We start from the raw sequence: 16,705 nt of genomic DNA, 5'->3' as shown, positions 1-16,705 counted from the left end.
ATGTGTTTAACTATTCTATAATAGGAAAAACAAAAAAAGTGTAATAATATGGATGGATGGATGGATGGATGGATGGATGGATGGATGAAAGAAGTGTAATAAGAGATACATTATTTAATAATTAATTAATACATAGAGAATACATTGCTTTCTGTAAGTCTTACATTTTTATAGAATTTTGTGGACATTTTTTTGCCCCAGTTATTGTGCACTGTCTTGGTTAATCAAACTAACCACACATCAAACTGGCATGTTTGCCCAATTATCATTATGAGGAATCTAATCGGTACCATTCCGTGATTTTTATTTATTTTTTATTGAGTATTACTGTAGATAATCCACCACGGGAAATAAGAATGTTGCGAGAGCCGGCCCTTTGGTAAAGAAGGTGAGAAATACTTCTGAATTCCCAAAATAACTTGCAATCACGTGATCAATATTGGATCAGTGTGGCTCGACCCTCTCCTCCTCCCTTCCCACTTCTTTGCCCACTAGATTCTTCAATAAAGGTGAAAGTGATATTAAATAAATATTCATTTATAAATTTACTTCATTCACATTGTTTTTTGCACAAAACTGTAAATATTGTCTACAAAATATGTTTCATGTAAATACTTTTGAGCGTCTGGAACGGACTAATTTGACTTACTTTCTTATTTCTATAGGAAAAACTGCTTCGATTTGTGTACAGTGTGGGCTTCTTCTTACCTTTTTTAACAAATCACTGAAGAAGGACCACTGAACAGTACAGGTATATGATAAATCGCATGGTGTAATATAATATTTAGTGGTGTCCCCATACAAATGTTTCACTTTTGATCCAATACCAATATTGGAGCCTTGAGTATTGGCCGATATTAATCCGATACAAAATCAGCAGGAATCATACAGTACCGTAAATCCCGGAAAATAAGAATCAACTTTTTTCCTGCTATTGAACCTTGCAACTTATACAAAAATGCGGGTAATTAATGGATTTTTCTTTGCTTATGGCCATAATACAGCTCTTTGAGACACTTGTGATATAGGGCTTTATAAATAAACATTGATTGATTGATTGATTGATAATACAAATTGCTCTAAAAAAGCAAAGACACCTGAATGGTGTGTTATTAATTGAGCTTTAGCGTCATCTTTTGGACGATTTCGCTCGTTGCAGGTGCTGCAGTGCCCTTCTGTTTAGACTAAAGCTTTCAACCTGAGGTTTATCTTCCAGCCGTCCATAGCGGTTCTACTCGTATGGATTCTTCATCCATTACTCCAAGCAATGTTTGTAAGTTTTACTGTATGACTAAAACTAAGTGCTAAACAAAAAAATACAACCTACAAACATAATAAAATTATCCTTTACTGGACAATGTCTGCTCTTACTTCAATAACGACTGTTAGGATGTCCATATTTTCACGTTTATATGAAGGATTAATCATGATGCACACGAAGGGTTAGCAAGGATAAGTCTTCCTGCAGACACCATATTCAGTTGTGTGTGATGATGCGCAATCAGCAGGACATCGCGTTCAGCTCACAGTAAAGCAGCAGAGGTCTACTTAGCTGTGTGTTCTCAATCAGCCGCTAAAAAAAAAGTCAGTCTGTGTTAGCGCTTATAATAACAACATCGCTAATATTTGGTTAATATTCAGTTCATGATATGTATAAAGAGTATTGTTGGCGGGTTTTGGATGGTTATTTAGAGGGTTTTGTGGGCAAAATAAAGAGCCCCCCATTGACTACATTGTTAGCGGACTTTTTTATGTATTATTTATTTACGACTTAGAATGCATAGAAAAAGAAAAACATATGTGTTCATGTCTTATATAGGGATTGTGGATAAACAGTGCATCTCTCTTTGATTTTTGCGTATTTCCAGTATGGCTGATCTAATAATAAGGTCAGAGTGCAGAAGCGTTAGTCCAGTGACGTCAAACTCGGGAAATTACCGAAGATGTTTGGAGCGGAATATTCAAAATGGCTGACTGAATTTGTGGCATTTTGTGATGTTTCGATGGTATTTTCACATACTTTTCAGATTGTAAATACAATTGGATATGGTTTATTGGATACAATGACTTTAAGTTGAAGTGGAGTCGTAATTGTTTTTTGGTGACACGGACACCTAGTGGTAGGGCTGCGAATCTTTGGGTGTCCCACGATTCGATTCAATATCGATTCTTGGGGTCACGATTCGATTATAAATCGATTTTTTCGATTCAACGCGATTCTCAATTCAAAAACGAAATTTTTCCGATTCATAACGATTCTCTATTCATTCAATACATAGGATTTCAGCAGGATCTACCCCAGTCTGCTGACATGCAAGCAGAGTAGTAGATTTTTGTAAAAAGCTTTTATAATTGTAAAGGACAATGTTTTATCAACTGATTGCAATAATGTACATTTGTTTTAACTATTAAATGAACCAAAAATATGACTCATTTTATCTTTGTGAAAATATTGGACACAGTGTGTTGTCAAGCTTATGAGATGCGATGCAAGTGTAAGCCACTGTGACACTATTGTTCTTTTTTTTTTTTTTTTTTTTTATAAATGTCTAATGATAATGTCAATGCGGGATTTTTAATCACTGCTATGTTGAAATTGTAACTAATATTGATACTGTTGTTGATAATATTAATTTTTGTTTCACTACTTTTGGATTGTTCTCTGTCGTGTTTGTGTGTCCTCACAATTGCTCTGTTTATTGCTGTTCTGAGTGTTGCTGGGTCGGGTTTGGTTTTGGAATTGGATTGCATTGTTATGGTATTGCTGTGTATTGTTTTGCTGGATTGATTAATTAAAAAAAATAAAAAATAAAATAAAAAATAAAATCGATTTTTGAAAAATGAGAATCGATACTGAATCGTACAACGCGAGAATGGCGATTTGAATTCGAATCGATTTTTTCCCACACCCCTACCTAGTGGTCACAATAATTCCTAACGTTAAGATCATGATGCAGTTGGTTGAATGATGCGGACATGTTTGTTACAAAATATTTTTTAATGCACATCTACCTTGAAGACTTTGTATGTGTAAGTAATATTCAACTACAGTTATTGATACTTGTGTATGTCGACAAATGTGTTCTAGACTGCAACATCGTTTGATTAAGAACACCTATTACATGTTATAGCGTGCTTAGCTGTTGTGTGCTGCTTGTTCCTAGTAGCCTAGCCTATGTATAGCCTGCTATGTTTACCTTTTGTAAATGACTTGACCAAAACATTAGAAAAGACCAACCATGTGTGTTTATTGGAGGACATTTAGAGCTTTGCAGGACTGACTGCTTGTATCGGTCGTTATAACATACATTTTACATGCAAGCACTTTATAATCCCATACATGTTTTGTTTTTTTGATGATAACATACAGATATCATTATTGGATCAAAACACCCATATTAGATTGCTTGATTGGACTGGTTATTACAATCCCTGATGAAATCAGCACAATACTGGAGAGCCATCTTCTTAAGTGGGGTTGGAGATATTCTAGGGTGGGATTGGCGCTGACCTCTAAAGGTTGCCAAACAACACATCGTCAGTTGTGTGCACCCGACTCATTGGGTGTTTCGGTCTTTAATCACAATACACCCTTGTCAAAGGCTGACCAACCACAGCTTAATCAGGTGTGGGTATCTGTTGTCAGGCCATGCGGTTATTTTGCAGCCCATACAGTGTCTTTCCGTTTTAGCTCTTTTCGGCTACAACGGAAGGCAATCAAGTTATTTGATTGCCTTCCAATGGGCCTGACCTCTGATTCCCACCTCCTTTAGGAGCCTTGTGGTAAAGCTGGCTACAAAGCCTCTGTAGCCCACCTCCACTGGAAACACCTTACGCTCCAGCATAGCTCCTCTGTTCCTGCCGCTAAATTGGTCACATCCCGCATGATCCCAAGGGACCGTCAGCTCAACGATGAAGAAACATTGGCAGGTATTGGGCCAGAGGACCAAGTCTGGCCGCAGGGTGGTAACTGTGATTTGGGGTGGGAATGTGAGCCTCTGGCTTAAATCCACTCACATTTCCCAATCTCACGCTGCGTTGACTGTGCATGAGTCTGCAGTTGTTCCCTTGTTGCGTTGTTTATTTCCTTCTCGAATTATGGAGGATGTTAACTTTGGGACAGTGTCCTGAGTACCTATGGGGAAGGCGTTGATGGTTATCCTCTTCTGTTCCAGTTCTGCGGCGAAGCACTTCAACACTGACCTTGCAGCCCACCCGGATATGATTGAGGTCTGCAGGGACTGCACATAGGACAGGCTGGATTATTTCCAAACGAGAGATGTAGGTTGGTTGGAGAGGGAAGGATATTATATATATATTATATGCGGCTCTGATTATGAAGCTCAGCCAGTTGGAATCCATGTTCCATAGTTTGCCCCATCCAATTTTCTTCTTTTCCAGGCCATCCCATCTCATCCATCGACCTTGCTGAGTGCTTTAGCACATCTGGCTGCCTTCTCTTGATGGCGCAGCTCCTCCAGCACAGGGTGTCGATGTTATGATGGGGCAGCCTTTTTCCACGTAGGTGTTGTTCCCATCCCAAGGCCCCCTCTGCCACTCTGTACTTGCCACATAATGTCCTGGTGTATGAGGGCGGCTTTTGCTTCTGCCATTGCTGCAGTTGGCTTCCATTTCCTTCCTGTTGCTAGGATGGGGGCTGCGTCTCAAACTAATGTTTCCTGTGATTATGTTAGGGTCATTTCCAGCCTGGCTTTAGTAATAATTATAAATAATCTTTCTCTTGTTCAGTTTCTTAAACTTGTTTGAGTTCCCGGCTCACTCGGTTCCATAGTTTTACTGCACATATTAAAATGCATAGAAGTGTTTAGTTTTGTGTCTGCATATATTTGTTTTTATTTCAATGTAGTTCTTCTCTGTCTTGTTGAAAACGATTGTTGTACATTTACATGTTGTTGTTTGTCGAGTACATTATTTAAGCACCAGCTCTGTGAATTTCCATATATGCGAATGAATAATTAGCTGCTGTCATTACAGCATTACTGTGGGAGGAAAAAGCAACTAATTTAGTCGTTTTAGGGTTGGTACAAAAGGTGAGAAGCAGCTTTAAAGAACAAATATTGTGTGCTAATTATATCGCAATATGGCTCTTAAAAGGCGTTGACATATGTTGCTTGGATAAATAATAATAAATCACAGAGTCCAGCAGAGCAGGCTGTTGCTTAGCAACGCTGACTAACTTTTGTGTTGTGTTTCATCTCGACTGCGTCTCGTCTCTGCTGGAGGCGTGGATGGCGGACAGGAGGGTGGGAAGACAAGAGGGGGGAGTGTGTGTGTGTGTTTGCGTGAAAGAGCTAAGACAGCCAGATACAGGGCATATAGGGTTTACATAGAGGTGACCACAAGGTGGCAATGTGTCCACACCTTTCCTGTTAAAGGGCACAATGTGTGTGTGTGTGTGTGTTAAGTTCTTCATGCGTTCTGCAGTGCTGGCTAGTGGCTGGCTCAGTTTTAACTCAAATCAATGCTTATTACGATGCCCTTGTCCGTGTCTCGCTCTCCTTCTTTTCCCCACACAAGCACACGCATGCAGGAAAACAGCATGAACACGCACGCACGCGCACGCACAGTACATGAGAAGCATCTGCTGCCTCTCATGAGAGCAGTCTTCCAAAAACACAAGAAATGTTAACGTCTCAGACTGCTCGAGCTCCGCCTTCTGCTCTTGTCAGTGCCATCACAGCACAACTTGGAAAAAGTCATATCATTAGAAACATGTTACTTATTCCCTGAAACGACAGCCTGCATGCTAATTGTGTGGATGTGGCTGGACCTCGTGTGACGGGTGTGCATGTCTTTGTGTGTGTGATCCAGAAAGCCGCAGAATGTGTAAACAAAGTGCGCGGCGAATCCCAATCAACATCTCGCAATCAGGGCGGCCGAGAGGCGGCGTGGGGACAAGGGAGAGAGAAGGCGCCGCCATCGCTCGCCATAATCAAAGTTGACAGAGGGGAGAAACAACACGCTAATCAATGCTCTTTCTTACACATTCATGGTGGCTTCAGTTAACACTTTTTTTTTCTGCTTTTACTATCGACTGAAACGTTTGCAACACAAGTGCACTAGATTTGTGCTGTTCAAGCTTCTTTGGCTTTGTTGCAAGAAGAATCCATAACAATTAACATCAGCAAACAAGAGCTGCTAAAGCTGCTTAATCCTCCATGCCAACTATCCCGTATTGCTTCTCTGTGTATAAGAGAAGATGCATACCTGGCAAAGTCAAGGTCCGCCTCTCTGGACATGGTGATGTTGGTGAGGTTCTGCTGCAGGACAAAGATGTTCCTGCACATCTTCTTGATGCCCGACTCGCTGATCCTCTTGAAGTACTGCGCCCCGTTGATCAGGATGCAGGAGATCAGATGACCCAGACCTGGTTGGAGAATCGCATTTTAGTCATGTCACTAAAATGAGTAAACCCCTCACATTTATAATATTCAAACAATACTGTAGAAATTATTGCATTTTGAATTAGTCAGTGTAAAGGGTGTCCCGATATGATATCGGTCCAATATCAGCAAAAGAGTATCTGATTATACAGTATGTGCTTGCATGTAACATGTGTGATAAATGTCCGATACCAGCTCAGTGGCCTTGTGTTTAGAGTGTACGCCCTGAGACTGGGAGGTTATGAGTTCAAGCCCCGGCCGAGTCATGCCAAAGACTACAAAAAATGTGAACCATTGCCTCCCTGTTTGGCACTCAGCATCAAGGGTTGGAATTGGGGGTTAAATCACCAAATGATACCCGAGCGCGGTGCACGCTGCTGCTCACTGCTCCCCTCACCTCCCAGGTGGTGAACATCGGGATGGGTCAAATGCAGAGGATACATTTCACCACACCTAGTGTGTGTGAGACAATCGTTGGGACTCTAACTTTAACTTAACTAGATACATGCAGTCCTGCAGCGTGTTCACTTGTGCAAAGCTGGACAGCCAGCACACAAGGTTGGTCTTTTCTTCTATTTTAGTCAATTTATTTACAAAAAGTAAACATGGTCTAAGCACACAAGCTAGGAATACGTAATAAGTGTCCTTCACTGAACATTGCTGCAGTCTAAAGCAACATATTTGTCAATATAAAGAAGTTTAGTTACATATTACTTACACATACAAACTATCCATGGCAGAAGCATATTACAAAGTATCCAGTAACAAACGTGTCCAAATCATTCAACTTACTGCGCCATGATGTTAACTTCATTAATTATTGTGAACACAAATGTTGCCAAAAGAATCAATTACCACTCCATTTCAACTTAATGACAGCATAAATCTATTCCAGATGGTTAAAAATAAATAGGTTAGTGTTTGTCGTACCTACCACTGTTTTCTATTTGACTAATTTTACTTGACTAAACCTTTTTCAACGTTCCACACTACAAAATAACTCAAGTTTGTGCTACCATTCCTGTTGATATCGTATCGGATTAATCAGCCAATACCAAAGGCTTCAATATTGATATTGTATCGGAAGTGAAAAAGTTGTACATCATTAGTCAGTGTACAGCTTGCATTGCAGTAGAGATTTATTATGCAATGGAAACAAGTATCTGGACACAAAGTTCAGTACCAAGTATTTAGTGTAAACATTGTTATCTTGAACTGCCTTCACCAGCAATGCACATGTTGTTACTGGAATCTATGGCTGGACAATTAATCGTATTTTGATTTGGATGATGGCTTCCCACGATCATAAAAATACAATAATAACAATAAAAAAAATTATAAATGAGTTGTGCAGCATGCATGCAAACTTCGGAGAATGTAGCGATGAAATTTCCCCACTGGGACTAGTAAAGTATACAATTGACGATTACAAAACAAATGAGGAATAAATGAGTGAAAAACAGACCACGTCTACTAGAAGTTTGGGATCTCACCACAGTTGCTAATTTTTATTTGACACATCACTATTATGCCTGATCAATAAAGGTCGACAAAAAAAGTCAGGCATATGATTTCCGCGTTGACGTAACCGTGGATGGTACAGAATTGGCCAATAAAACTGAATCCATTGTTAAACGCAGACTATCACAGAAATTGACATATGAGTGAGCTCATTCATCTCTGAAACACTCAACTTCTCTGTCCTGAACTAAATAATATCGAGATAGCTACTTGAAACACCAACTTAACTACAAAGCTAAAGCTAACGAGAACAATCCATACACCCACAACACATCTCATCTGTTTGTGTTGTTGTGAACGACATCATCGATGTAAGATCAACTGACAAACAGGACAGCAATCGCAACTTTAGAAACGTTCTCTCTTTTTTTGTTTTTAAAACAGCCTCAAGTCGTCTCCTTACTCGTCAAGCTCAGAACAGTAGCACACACTTCCCCCCCCCTTCACAATAAAGTGCTGTGTACCACATCCGGTCTAACTGCGCCAACAAAATAAAGGTTTCAAAAAGTACTTTACACAAGCATAATGTAAGAAATCACGTATTGATAGATTTACACAATTATTATGTTCTGATTTAAAATAATGGTCAAAATTGTCCAAAGATGTATTGCACCAATAAATGTGGGGATATCGGCATTTCATTAACAAACACTTTAATACATTTAATTAATCAAACAAGAAGCACACACTCTATTCTGGTAAATTAAGTGTAGAAAGTAAAAAAAACATCATTCAAAATGACTAAAATGGAAAAACTTTTTTTTTTTTTTAATACTGTTATTTTAATGTATTGTTGTTACTATTATTATTACTTCACTTGTTGTGGTTTATTTGTTACTAATTTATATAATTTGTTCTTTAAAATCATATTTCAAGTTGAGTTTTGGTTGTACAATAAATACTTGTTTAAAATCAATGAATAATCGTGTTTTTAATCGTGATTACAATATTAATGAACATAATTGTGATTATTATTTTTGCCGTAATTGTCCAGCTCTACTGGGATCCTATTCCATCCTCCATGTTAGACTCCTTCCTTCCTTCGGATCATCACAGTGCATGTTGGAATCCATGCCCACGTCAAGGAACCATAGCTCCCCAGTTCCGATAGCACTCATGCCCCCCGGGGACCATGTAGCAAAGACACAATTATCTCGATGCTTGCTATTCAGACAATACTGGCTGCGTGTTGAGTTGATCGTAAATCACAAGCTATACACTGACTACTCTTAAGTATATCCTTGCTTCATTTTCTATGATTCAGTGCGTTGAGGCTATGGAGTGTAATGAAAATGCTTGCAGAATCTATTCCGAGCAGTGGGAACCTCTGGATTACCTTCAAATATGTATTGGAACTTGTGCTGCTGCAAGGCCGCGCTCATCACCTCCTCGATGGCTGAGATGTCCTTGTTGAGCTTGACCACCAGCGGGTCGTAGTCCATGCTTTCCACGTTGGCCACGATGGCGTAATTGCCCTCCTTGGTCAGCGGGATCAAGTAATGGAAGCAGTGCACCCTGCATGAAGGAGATTATTATTAAGTTATTTAAGTTTTTTACAGCAGTGATTGTACTTGCAGTGCTGATCACAGGTGTGCTAAATATGATTAGTTAGTCCAACACAACGCATCACATCCTGTAAACCAGCGTTTCTCAAAGTGTGGTGCGCGCCCCACTGGTGGGGAATAGAGACATGACAGGTGGGGCGCGAGGAACGGGAGGAAATTTCACTTTAAACATTTTTTTTAATTATTATATTCTTAGATTATTTTTTTCACTATGCTTTCATTTTCTATACACAATGTAAATCACTTTGTGATTCTGTCTGTGAAATCCGCTATATAAATAAATGGAAATTACCGGTACTTATTTTTACTGTAGGCTTTATATTTCTCGGTACGAGCGAAAGTTTGACAGACATAGCAACAGTAACTAATGGGGGCGTGGCTAAGCGGAACAAACTTTCGCGCGGATGGGTAGCAGGCTAATGTGTGGACCACAATTACACAAATATATACATTTGTGACTCGCACCTCAAAGGTTGTCGAGCCAGAGCCAGCGCCTGCAGAGAAACAAAAATCTGACGGGCACACACTGTGTCATTCACCGGGAAGCACTCGCGTCAAGGCAGCTCAGCCCCGAACTCAATGAGGTTTTAACATGTTGTGAGCGCGGTAAATTTGATCAAAACACGACCACTGAAAGTGCGACTGTTCTCTGCACTGTGTGAGGAAATGGGAGCTGATCATACAGCCGTGCTGTTTCACAGTGAAGCAAGGTGGCTCTCCCGGGGAAAAGTGCTGTCACTTGCCCTGTCTTGCCAAATGCATAGCTCCTCCTTTTTTTTTTGCAAAGATTGCAAAGTGGCACTTTTATTGTATTTATTATTGAACTTGATGCAAGTTATTTGATTTATTATTGAACTTGATGCAATTTATAACACTTTTTTTTATTTATTATTGAACTTGATGCAAGTTATAACACTTTTGTTTGATTTATTATTGAACTTGATGCAAGTTATAACACTTTTATTTGATTTATTATTGAACTTGATGCAAGTTATAACACTTTTTTTGATTTATTATTGAACGTGATGAAGTTATAACACTTTTTTTGATTTATTATTGAACTTGATGCAAGTTATAACACTTTTTTTGATTTATTATTGAACTTGATGCAAGTTATAACACTTTTTTTGATTTATTATTGAACTTGATGCAAGTTATAACACTTTTTTTGATTTATTATTGAACTTGATGCAAGTTATAACACTTTTATTTGATTTATTATTGAACTTGATGCAAGTTATAACACTTTTTTGATTTATTATTGAACGTGATGCAAGTTATAACACTTTTTTTTGATGTATTATTGAACTTGATGCAAGTTATAACAGTTTTTTTGATTTATTATTGAACGTGATGCAAGTTATAACACTTTTTTTGATTTATTATTGAACTTGATGCAAGTTATAACAGTTTTTGTGATTTTATTATTGAACGTGATGCAAGTTATAACACTTTTTAAAATTTATTATTGAACTTGATGCAAGTTATAACAGTTTTTTTTATTTATTATTGAACTTGATGGAAGTTATTTTATTTATTATTGAACTTGATGCAAGTTATACCACAGCTGCACAGTTATTTTATTTATTATTGAACTTGATGTTATTTTATGTTATTGAGTTTGAATGTATACAATTTGATGTTCAATAAATTTGAAAATGTTAAAGCTTGGCATTAGCGCTCTGTTGGGGCGATGGGGGCAGGTGGGGCTTGAAAACTCCCCCTTGTCCAAAGTGGGGGATGACAAAAAAAGTTTGAGAGCCACTGCTGTAAACGCACAACACATCTTCTGTTGGAACACAAAAGCTGCAAGGGGGATGGAGTCCTTCTTTTAACATTTTCTTTCATACCCAAAAGCAAAATGTAGCCTTCAAAACATTTAATTACAGAAGAAAGCTTTTGGCACGGTTATTCCTTTATTCTTTTGATCTTTTTCAGAATGAATGAAGACTGCCTGGGGGGTTAAACAGCATCAGGAAATGTTTGTTTTACGTGTTCATACTTTGAAACTTCAAATGACAAATATAAATACTGATTAAGGGACATTCCACTGAAAATCATACTTAAGTCTAAAAAATGCATAACTCACAGGGTTTCCCTAAGACTGCCAAGATACTTGTGGCGGTGGGGGTGTGGTAGTGGGGCGTGGTTATGGGCCTGGTCACCATGATGTCATCAAATAATTTGCCTAATCTGCTATGATGATACGATTTTCTTAAAAAAATTGTTTACCACTAAGAGTTTTTTACAAGGTACTCTCCTTAGTTTTATCCTGCTTCTAAATGTGTGTTTTAACTCCTGTGCAGCACTTTGTGAAACACTTATTGTTTTCTAAAATGTGCTGTATAAATAAAGTCGATTGGATTGAATAAAAAGACAAAAATAATGTATACGTACATTTAAAAAAAATCTTTTATATCATTAGTATTAATATATATTTTTATATTGTTTTGCCACATTTTCAATTGTTGATTATTGTACAATGTACTTTTGAGAATTTTTCAAGTGTCATTCTCGAGACTTTTAATGACTTTTTTAATTAAAATAAATTAAAAACTACTAGAAACAAATCTAATCTTCTTCTGGTATTATTATAAAATGTAGTCATGTTTAGAGACTCTTAACTTCTGTCCCTCGATGTCCCTGTCCTCTTAATATTTGCACATTTTGTAGACGCTGTCCACGGGTATATCTGGTTACGTCCACATTGCAGACATGCTGACAACACTCCAGACAATGACGTGCGTTTTGTTTACATCCGGCAGCACTGTTTTCGGTAATCAAAGTCTTTTTTCGGTGGTCGAGTTTTCGGTACATCACTTGTCAATAGTGTGCATATAATAGGCTATATATATATCCAATCAAAATGTAACTACCTGCTGGTGGTAATGTTTAATGTTCATGTGGTAGGGATTTAATGTCAGTTTTTCCATGTTTGCAAACACACCGTCCGTGCCTTGAAGGTGATTGGCGGAGAATGAGGAAGTGTTGTTGTGTGTCCGGAAGGAAACTGCGGACTCAAGGGGACGAAAGTGTGTACACGGGAGGTAAAACCTGTTGGAATTGTGCCATTTGGTATCAAAAGATTGGTAATAAAATTTAAAAATAGCGTCAAACGTTTTGTAATTTCTTCTGGGGGCTACAATATATTACATTACTTACATTTGTTGTAAAGTAAAAAATATATACATATATTTTCAAGGTGTGGCAGGAATAAAAACGCTGTGGTGGTCCGCCACATTCAATTGCATTATGTGGAAACCCTGACACACATTGTTTCTCTCAAAATGTGTTTTAGGCCATCACGACTTTATTGTATTTTTGTACAAACTCTCTAAACAAAAGATGACTAATTTGAGTAACAGGACTGAAATAAGTGGAATGAGTTTTTGTAGATATTATTATTATTTTTATTTTTGTAGATATTATGAAACGTGGGAAAGAGTGATATTGTGTCCCTCGAAGCCTAGATGTGTGTATCACTTTAAGAAAAAAACACGTGACTAATACAGCTGCTGTGTCATCTAACTGTGAAGCGCCAGTACCAGGTCTTAAAACATGTCTATGAATGTTCTCATTCATCCAGGTCATTGCAATCTCAGGGCATTTAATCGATCAGAACTGGAATGTTTGGTCTGTCTTAAGAAGACGTTTCGCCTGTCATCCGAGTAGGCTTCATCAGTTCATGCTCATAGACTAAGTCTAAAACTAGATCTGACCAATCTGAGTCTAGGAGCATGAAGTGATGAAGCCTACTTGGATGAGAGGTGAAACGTCTTCTTAGTCAAACTAAACAGTCCAGTTGCTATCGATTGAATGCCCTTAGAATACAGAACTTAAAAGTAACAGAAGTTAATTTTTAGTATTGATGGGTCTAACGATTCTGAAGTATTGATGCATTATGAAACACAGGGACTGATACTGTGTCCATCGATGCGTCGATGTGTGTGTCACTGTAAGAAAAAAAAACCTGTCACCGATACAACTGCTGTGTCATTTGACTATGATTATTCTTTCGGCTCACAAGTGACAGCTTGTACTGAACGAAGTCAGAGGACTAATGTACCACGTTCAACATCTTCATTTGTTGCCATCATCAATCTAAAAAGACGTATTTGAAGTGTGGAATAATATTGATATCATCGCCACATTTAAGGGTAAATGTTATTTTCCTGTTTCCTACAGTAAGTTTGCTCATTGACCAGAGTTGCATGTTTCATAGGCCTTTCTGCACAGTTATTAGTTTGAAAAAACAAATTATATTTGCTAATTAATAATTTATTCTAAGGTCAATTGTAGATATTTTTTTTGTTCCAGCAGATGGTGCCATTACGAAACACTAACACTGTCAACACAATGGCAATACAGCCAATGAGTGTGCCACACACTCTCTAATGAAGGCCTGGGCAATTATTTTGGGGGCCGGGGTGTATGTATGTATATATATATATATATATATATATATATATATATATATATATATATATATATATATATATATATATATATATACATGGCTTTTTTTTTACTGAATGTACATGAAAATAAAGAATGTGGGATTTACAATGTTAGCTGTGACCGATAAGACACTTAATATTACCAACATATATTCGTCGCTCCTCTTTTACTTCTCAGACCACCTCCCCGACCGACATCCTTTCCAATCAAGCGAAAGTCAACAAAAATGCAACAAACAAGGCAAAATATGAACACAAAGGGTAAAAAAACCCCACCTCCAAGCTGATATAATATCACTTTTCTGCAGAACTTTGTTGTAAATATCAGCTTCCATGTTTGTCCCATCATGTTTTAGGCTGGCCAATCTGGAAACACTCTGTGGAAACACACCGCCCACTCTGCTTGGTGCCTAGTCTGAGCTGCTGTGATGCAGATTACCGTTATAACTTGTATATACATTAAAAGCACAGATTCCAACCATAGAAATATTTGTATAGTTGAAGACTTACGGTAATTTGAAAACAACAGTGCACATCATAATGGCGGCTACAGTTTCGATGTTAAAGCTCTACAAAAAATATTTGGAAACGTCCGGCGGGCCGGAATGAGTATCTTAACGGGCGTGTAAGCGGCCCATGGTCCATAATTTGCCCAGGTTTGCGCTAAGGCGACATTTACCCATCACTAGTTTTTAACATAGAATTAGCAAATACATGAAATATAGCGGGCTTCACGGTGGCAGAGGGGTTAGTGCATCTGCCTCACAATACGAAGGTCCTGAGTAGTCTTGGGTTCAATCCCGGGCTCGGGATCTTTCTGTGTGGAGTTTGCATGTTCTCCCCGTGACTGCGTGGGTTCCCTCCGGGTACTCCGGCTTCCTCCCACCTCCAAAGACATGCACCTGGGGATAAGTTGATTGGCAACACTAAATTGGCCCTAGTGTGTGGATGTGAGTGTGAATGTTGTCTGTCTATCTGTGTTGGCCCTGCGATGAGGTGGCGACTTGTCCAGGGTGTACCCCGCCTTCCGCCCGATTGTAGCTGAGATAGGCTCCAGCGCCCCCCGCGACCCCAAAGGGAATAAGCGGTAGAAAATGGATGGATGGATGAAATATAGCAAATTGTGTTTATGCTAATAGCATGTTGAAATTTTAGCACGTTACAGTGATTTAACACAAAACAAATAAAGACATAACATCAAAAAATGATTTCGGTAACAAGACTATGCTGAGATTCCTCTGACTTCGGTATAGTTGAAAAATAATTGAGTATACTTTATAAATAGGTGAACTTACTTTTGGCCTTCACATGGCTTGCTGAGGATGTGAATGATGCAACTCCATGTGGACCATGTGACTTGTGGAGTATTACACATTTTTCAGAGGGGGTAATGTGTTAGTGTAACAGGCCTGAGTGAAAAGTGCAGTGACACAACTAAAGTGTGAATTTTAACTAAAGTGTTTTTTTTTCCCTCAAATAAAATGTACTTAAAGTATAGTTGAAAAAAGGAGTAACACAGATATATACAACATAAGTAGGGATGTCCAATAATGGCTTTTTGCCGATATCCGATATTCCAATATTGTCCAACTCTTTAATTACCGATACCGATATCAACCGATACCGACATCAACCGATATATACAGTCGTGGAATTAACACGTTATTATGCCTAATTTGGACAACCAGGTATGGTAAAGCTAAGGTACTTTTAAAAAAAATTAATAAAATAAGATAAAAACATTAAAAACATTTTCTTGAATAAAAAAGAAAGTAAAACAATATAAAAACAGTTACATAGAAACTAGTAATTAATGAAAATGAGTAAAATTAACTGTTAAAGTTTAGTACTACTAGTGGACCAGCAGCACGCACAATCATGTGTGCTTACGGACTGTATCCCTTGCAGACTGTATTGATATATATTGATATATAATGTAGGAACCAGAATATTAATAACAGAAAGAAACAACCCTTTTGTGTGAATGAGTGTGAATGAGTGTAAATGGGGGAGGGAGGTTTTTTGGGTTGGTGCACTAATTGTAAGTGTATAATGTGTTTTTTATGTTGATTTAATTACAAAAAAATAAAAAAATAAAAATAAAAATAAAAAAAACGATACCGATTATAAAAAAAAAACGATACCGATAATTTCCAATATTATATTTTAAAGCATTTATCGGCCGATAAAATCGGCCTGCCGATATTATCGGACACCTCTAAACATAAGTGATTATATTTTATGGTAAAGTCTAATTTTAGCAAACAGAAACAGGCAACAATTGATATTGTTCCACAGAAACAGGCAACAATTTATATTTTTCCAGTGTTCAGTGTTTAAAACTAATCTTTCAAATTGTATCTATTACATATGCAATTAGAAGAATGTGCAGGATACTGTTCTAAAAAAGAAGAAAGTATTTTACAGTTAATTTTATGGTGCGTGGCACTGATTCAGTGGATTGGCCCCTAGAGCGTATTCTTCTGGTCCTTTGACGTCACTTCCAAGCAGGATTAAACAACCCAAACTCTCTTATTTTTGCAGTTTACAGACAAATTGGTAAAAAAGAGGAAAAAGTTCCTTGAATCTACTGTATCACCCTCCTTTGACCCCCTGCTGCTTTCTTCTTCATGGCTTCATTTAACTGGTACAACCATCGGGGGAAATTCTCTGGATGAGGGGAGCCAATGGAGTGTAGCATATAGCGGGACGCGCGCCTCAGGGAAGTTGTTTTTTTTCCCCGACTAAAAGCATAAAC

The 16,705-nt window shown here is 38.0% G+C and overlaps 1 protein-coding gene across 1 annotated transcript in view; it reads right to left on the bottom strand.

The window, feature by feature from the left end:
- exoc4 (exocyst complex component 4) overlaps positions 1-16,705 on the bottom strand; it is a 160,763-nt gene that overhangs the window by 10,051 nt on the left and 134,007 nt on the right. The window contains exons 18-19 of the mRNA XM_061959465.2: positions 9,262-9,440; positions 6,229-6,388 (exon numbers count right to left, since the gene is read on the bottom strand). Of these exons, the coding sequence (XP_061815449.1) occupies positions 6,229-6,388; positions 9,262-9,440 (339 nt within the window). The remainder of the gene's footprint in view (positions 1-6,228; positions 6,389-9,261; positions 9,441-16,705) is intronic.

Source organism: Nerophis lumbriciformis, linkage group LG05 (assembly GCF_033978685.3).
Source record: "Nerophis lumbriciformis linkage group LG05, RoL_Nlum_v2.1, whole genome shotgun sequence".
NCBI lineage: Eukaryota > Metazoa > Chordata > Actinopteri > Syngnathiformes > Syngnathidae > Nerophis > Nerophis lumbriciformis.
Note: the sequence above shows the minus strand (reverse complement) of the source record. Positions and strands in the feature narration are given on the sequence as shown.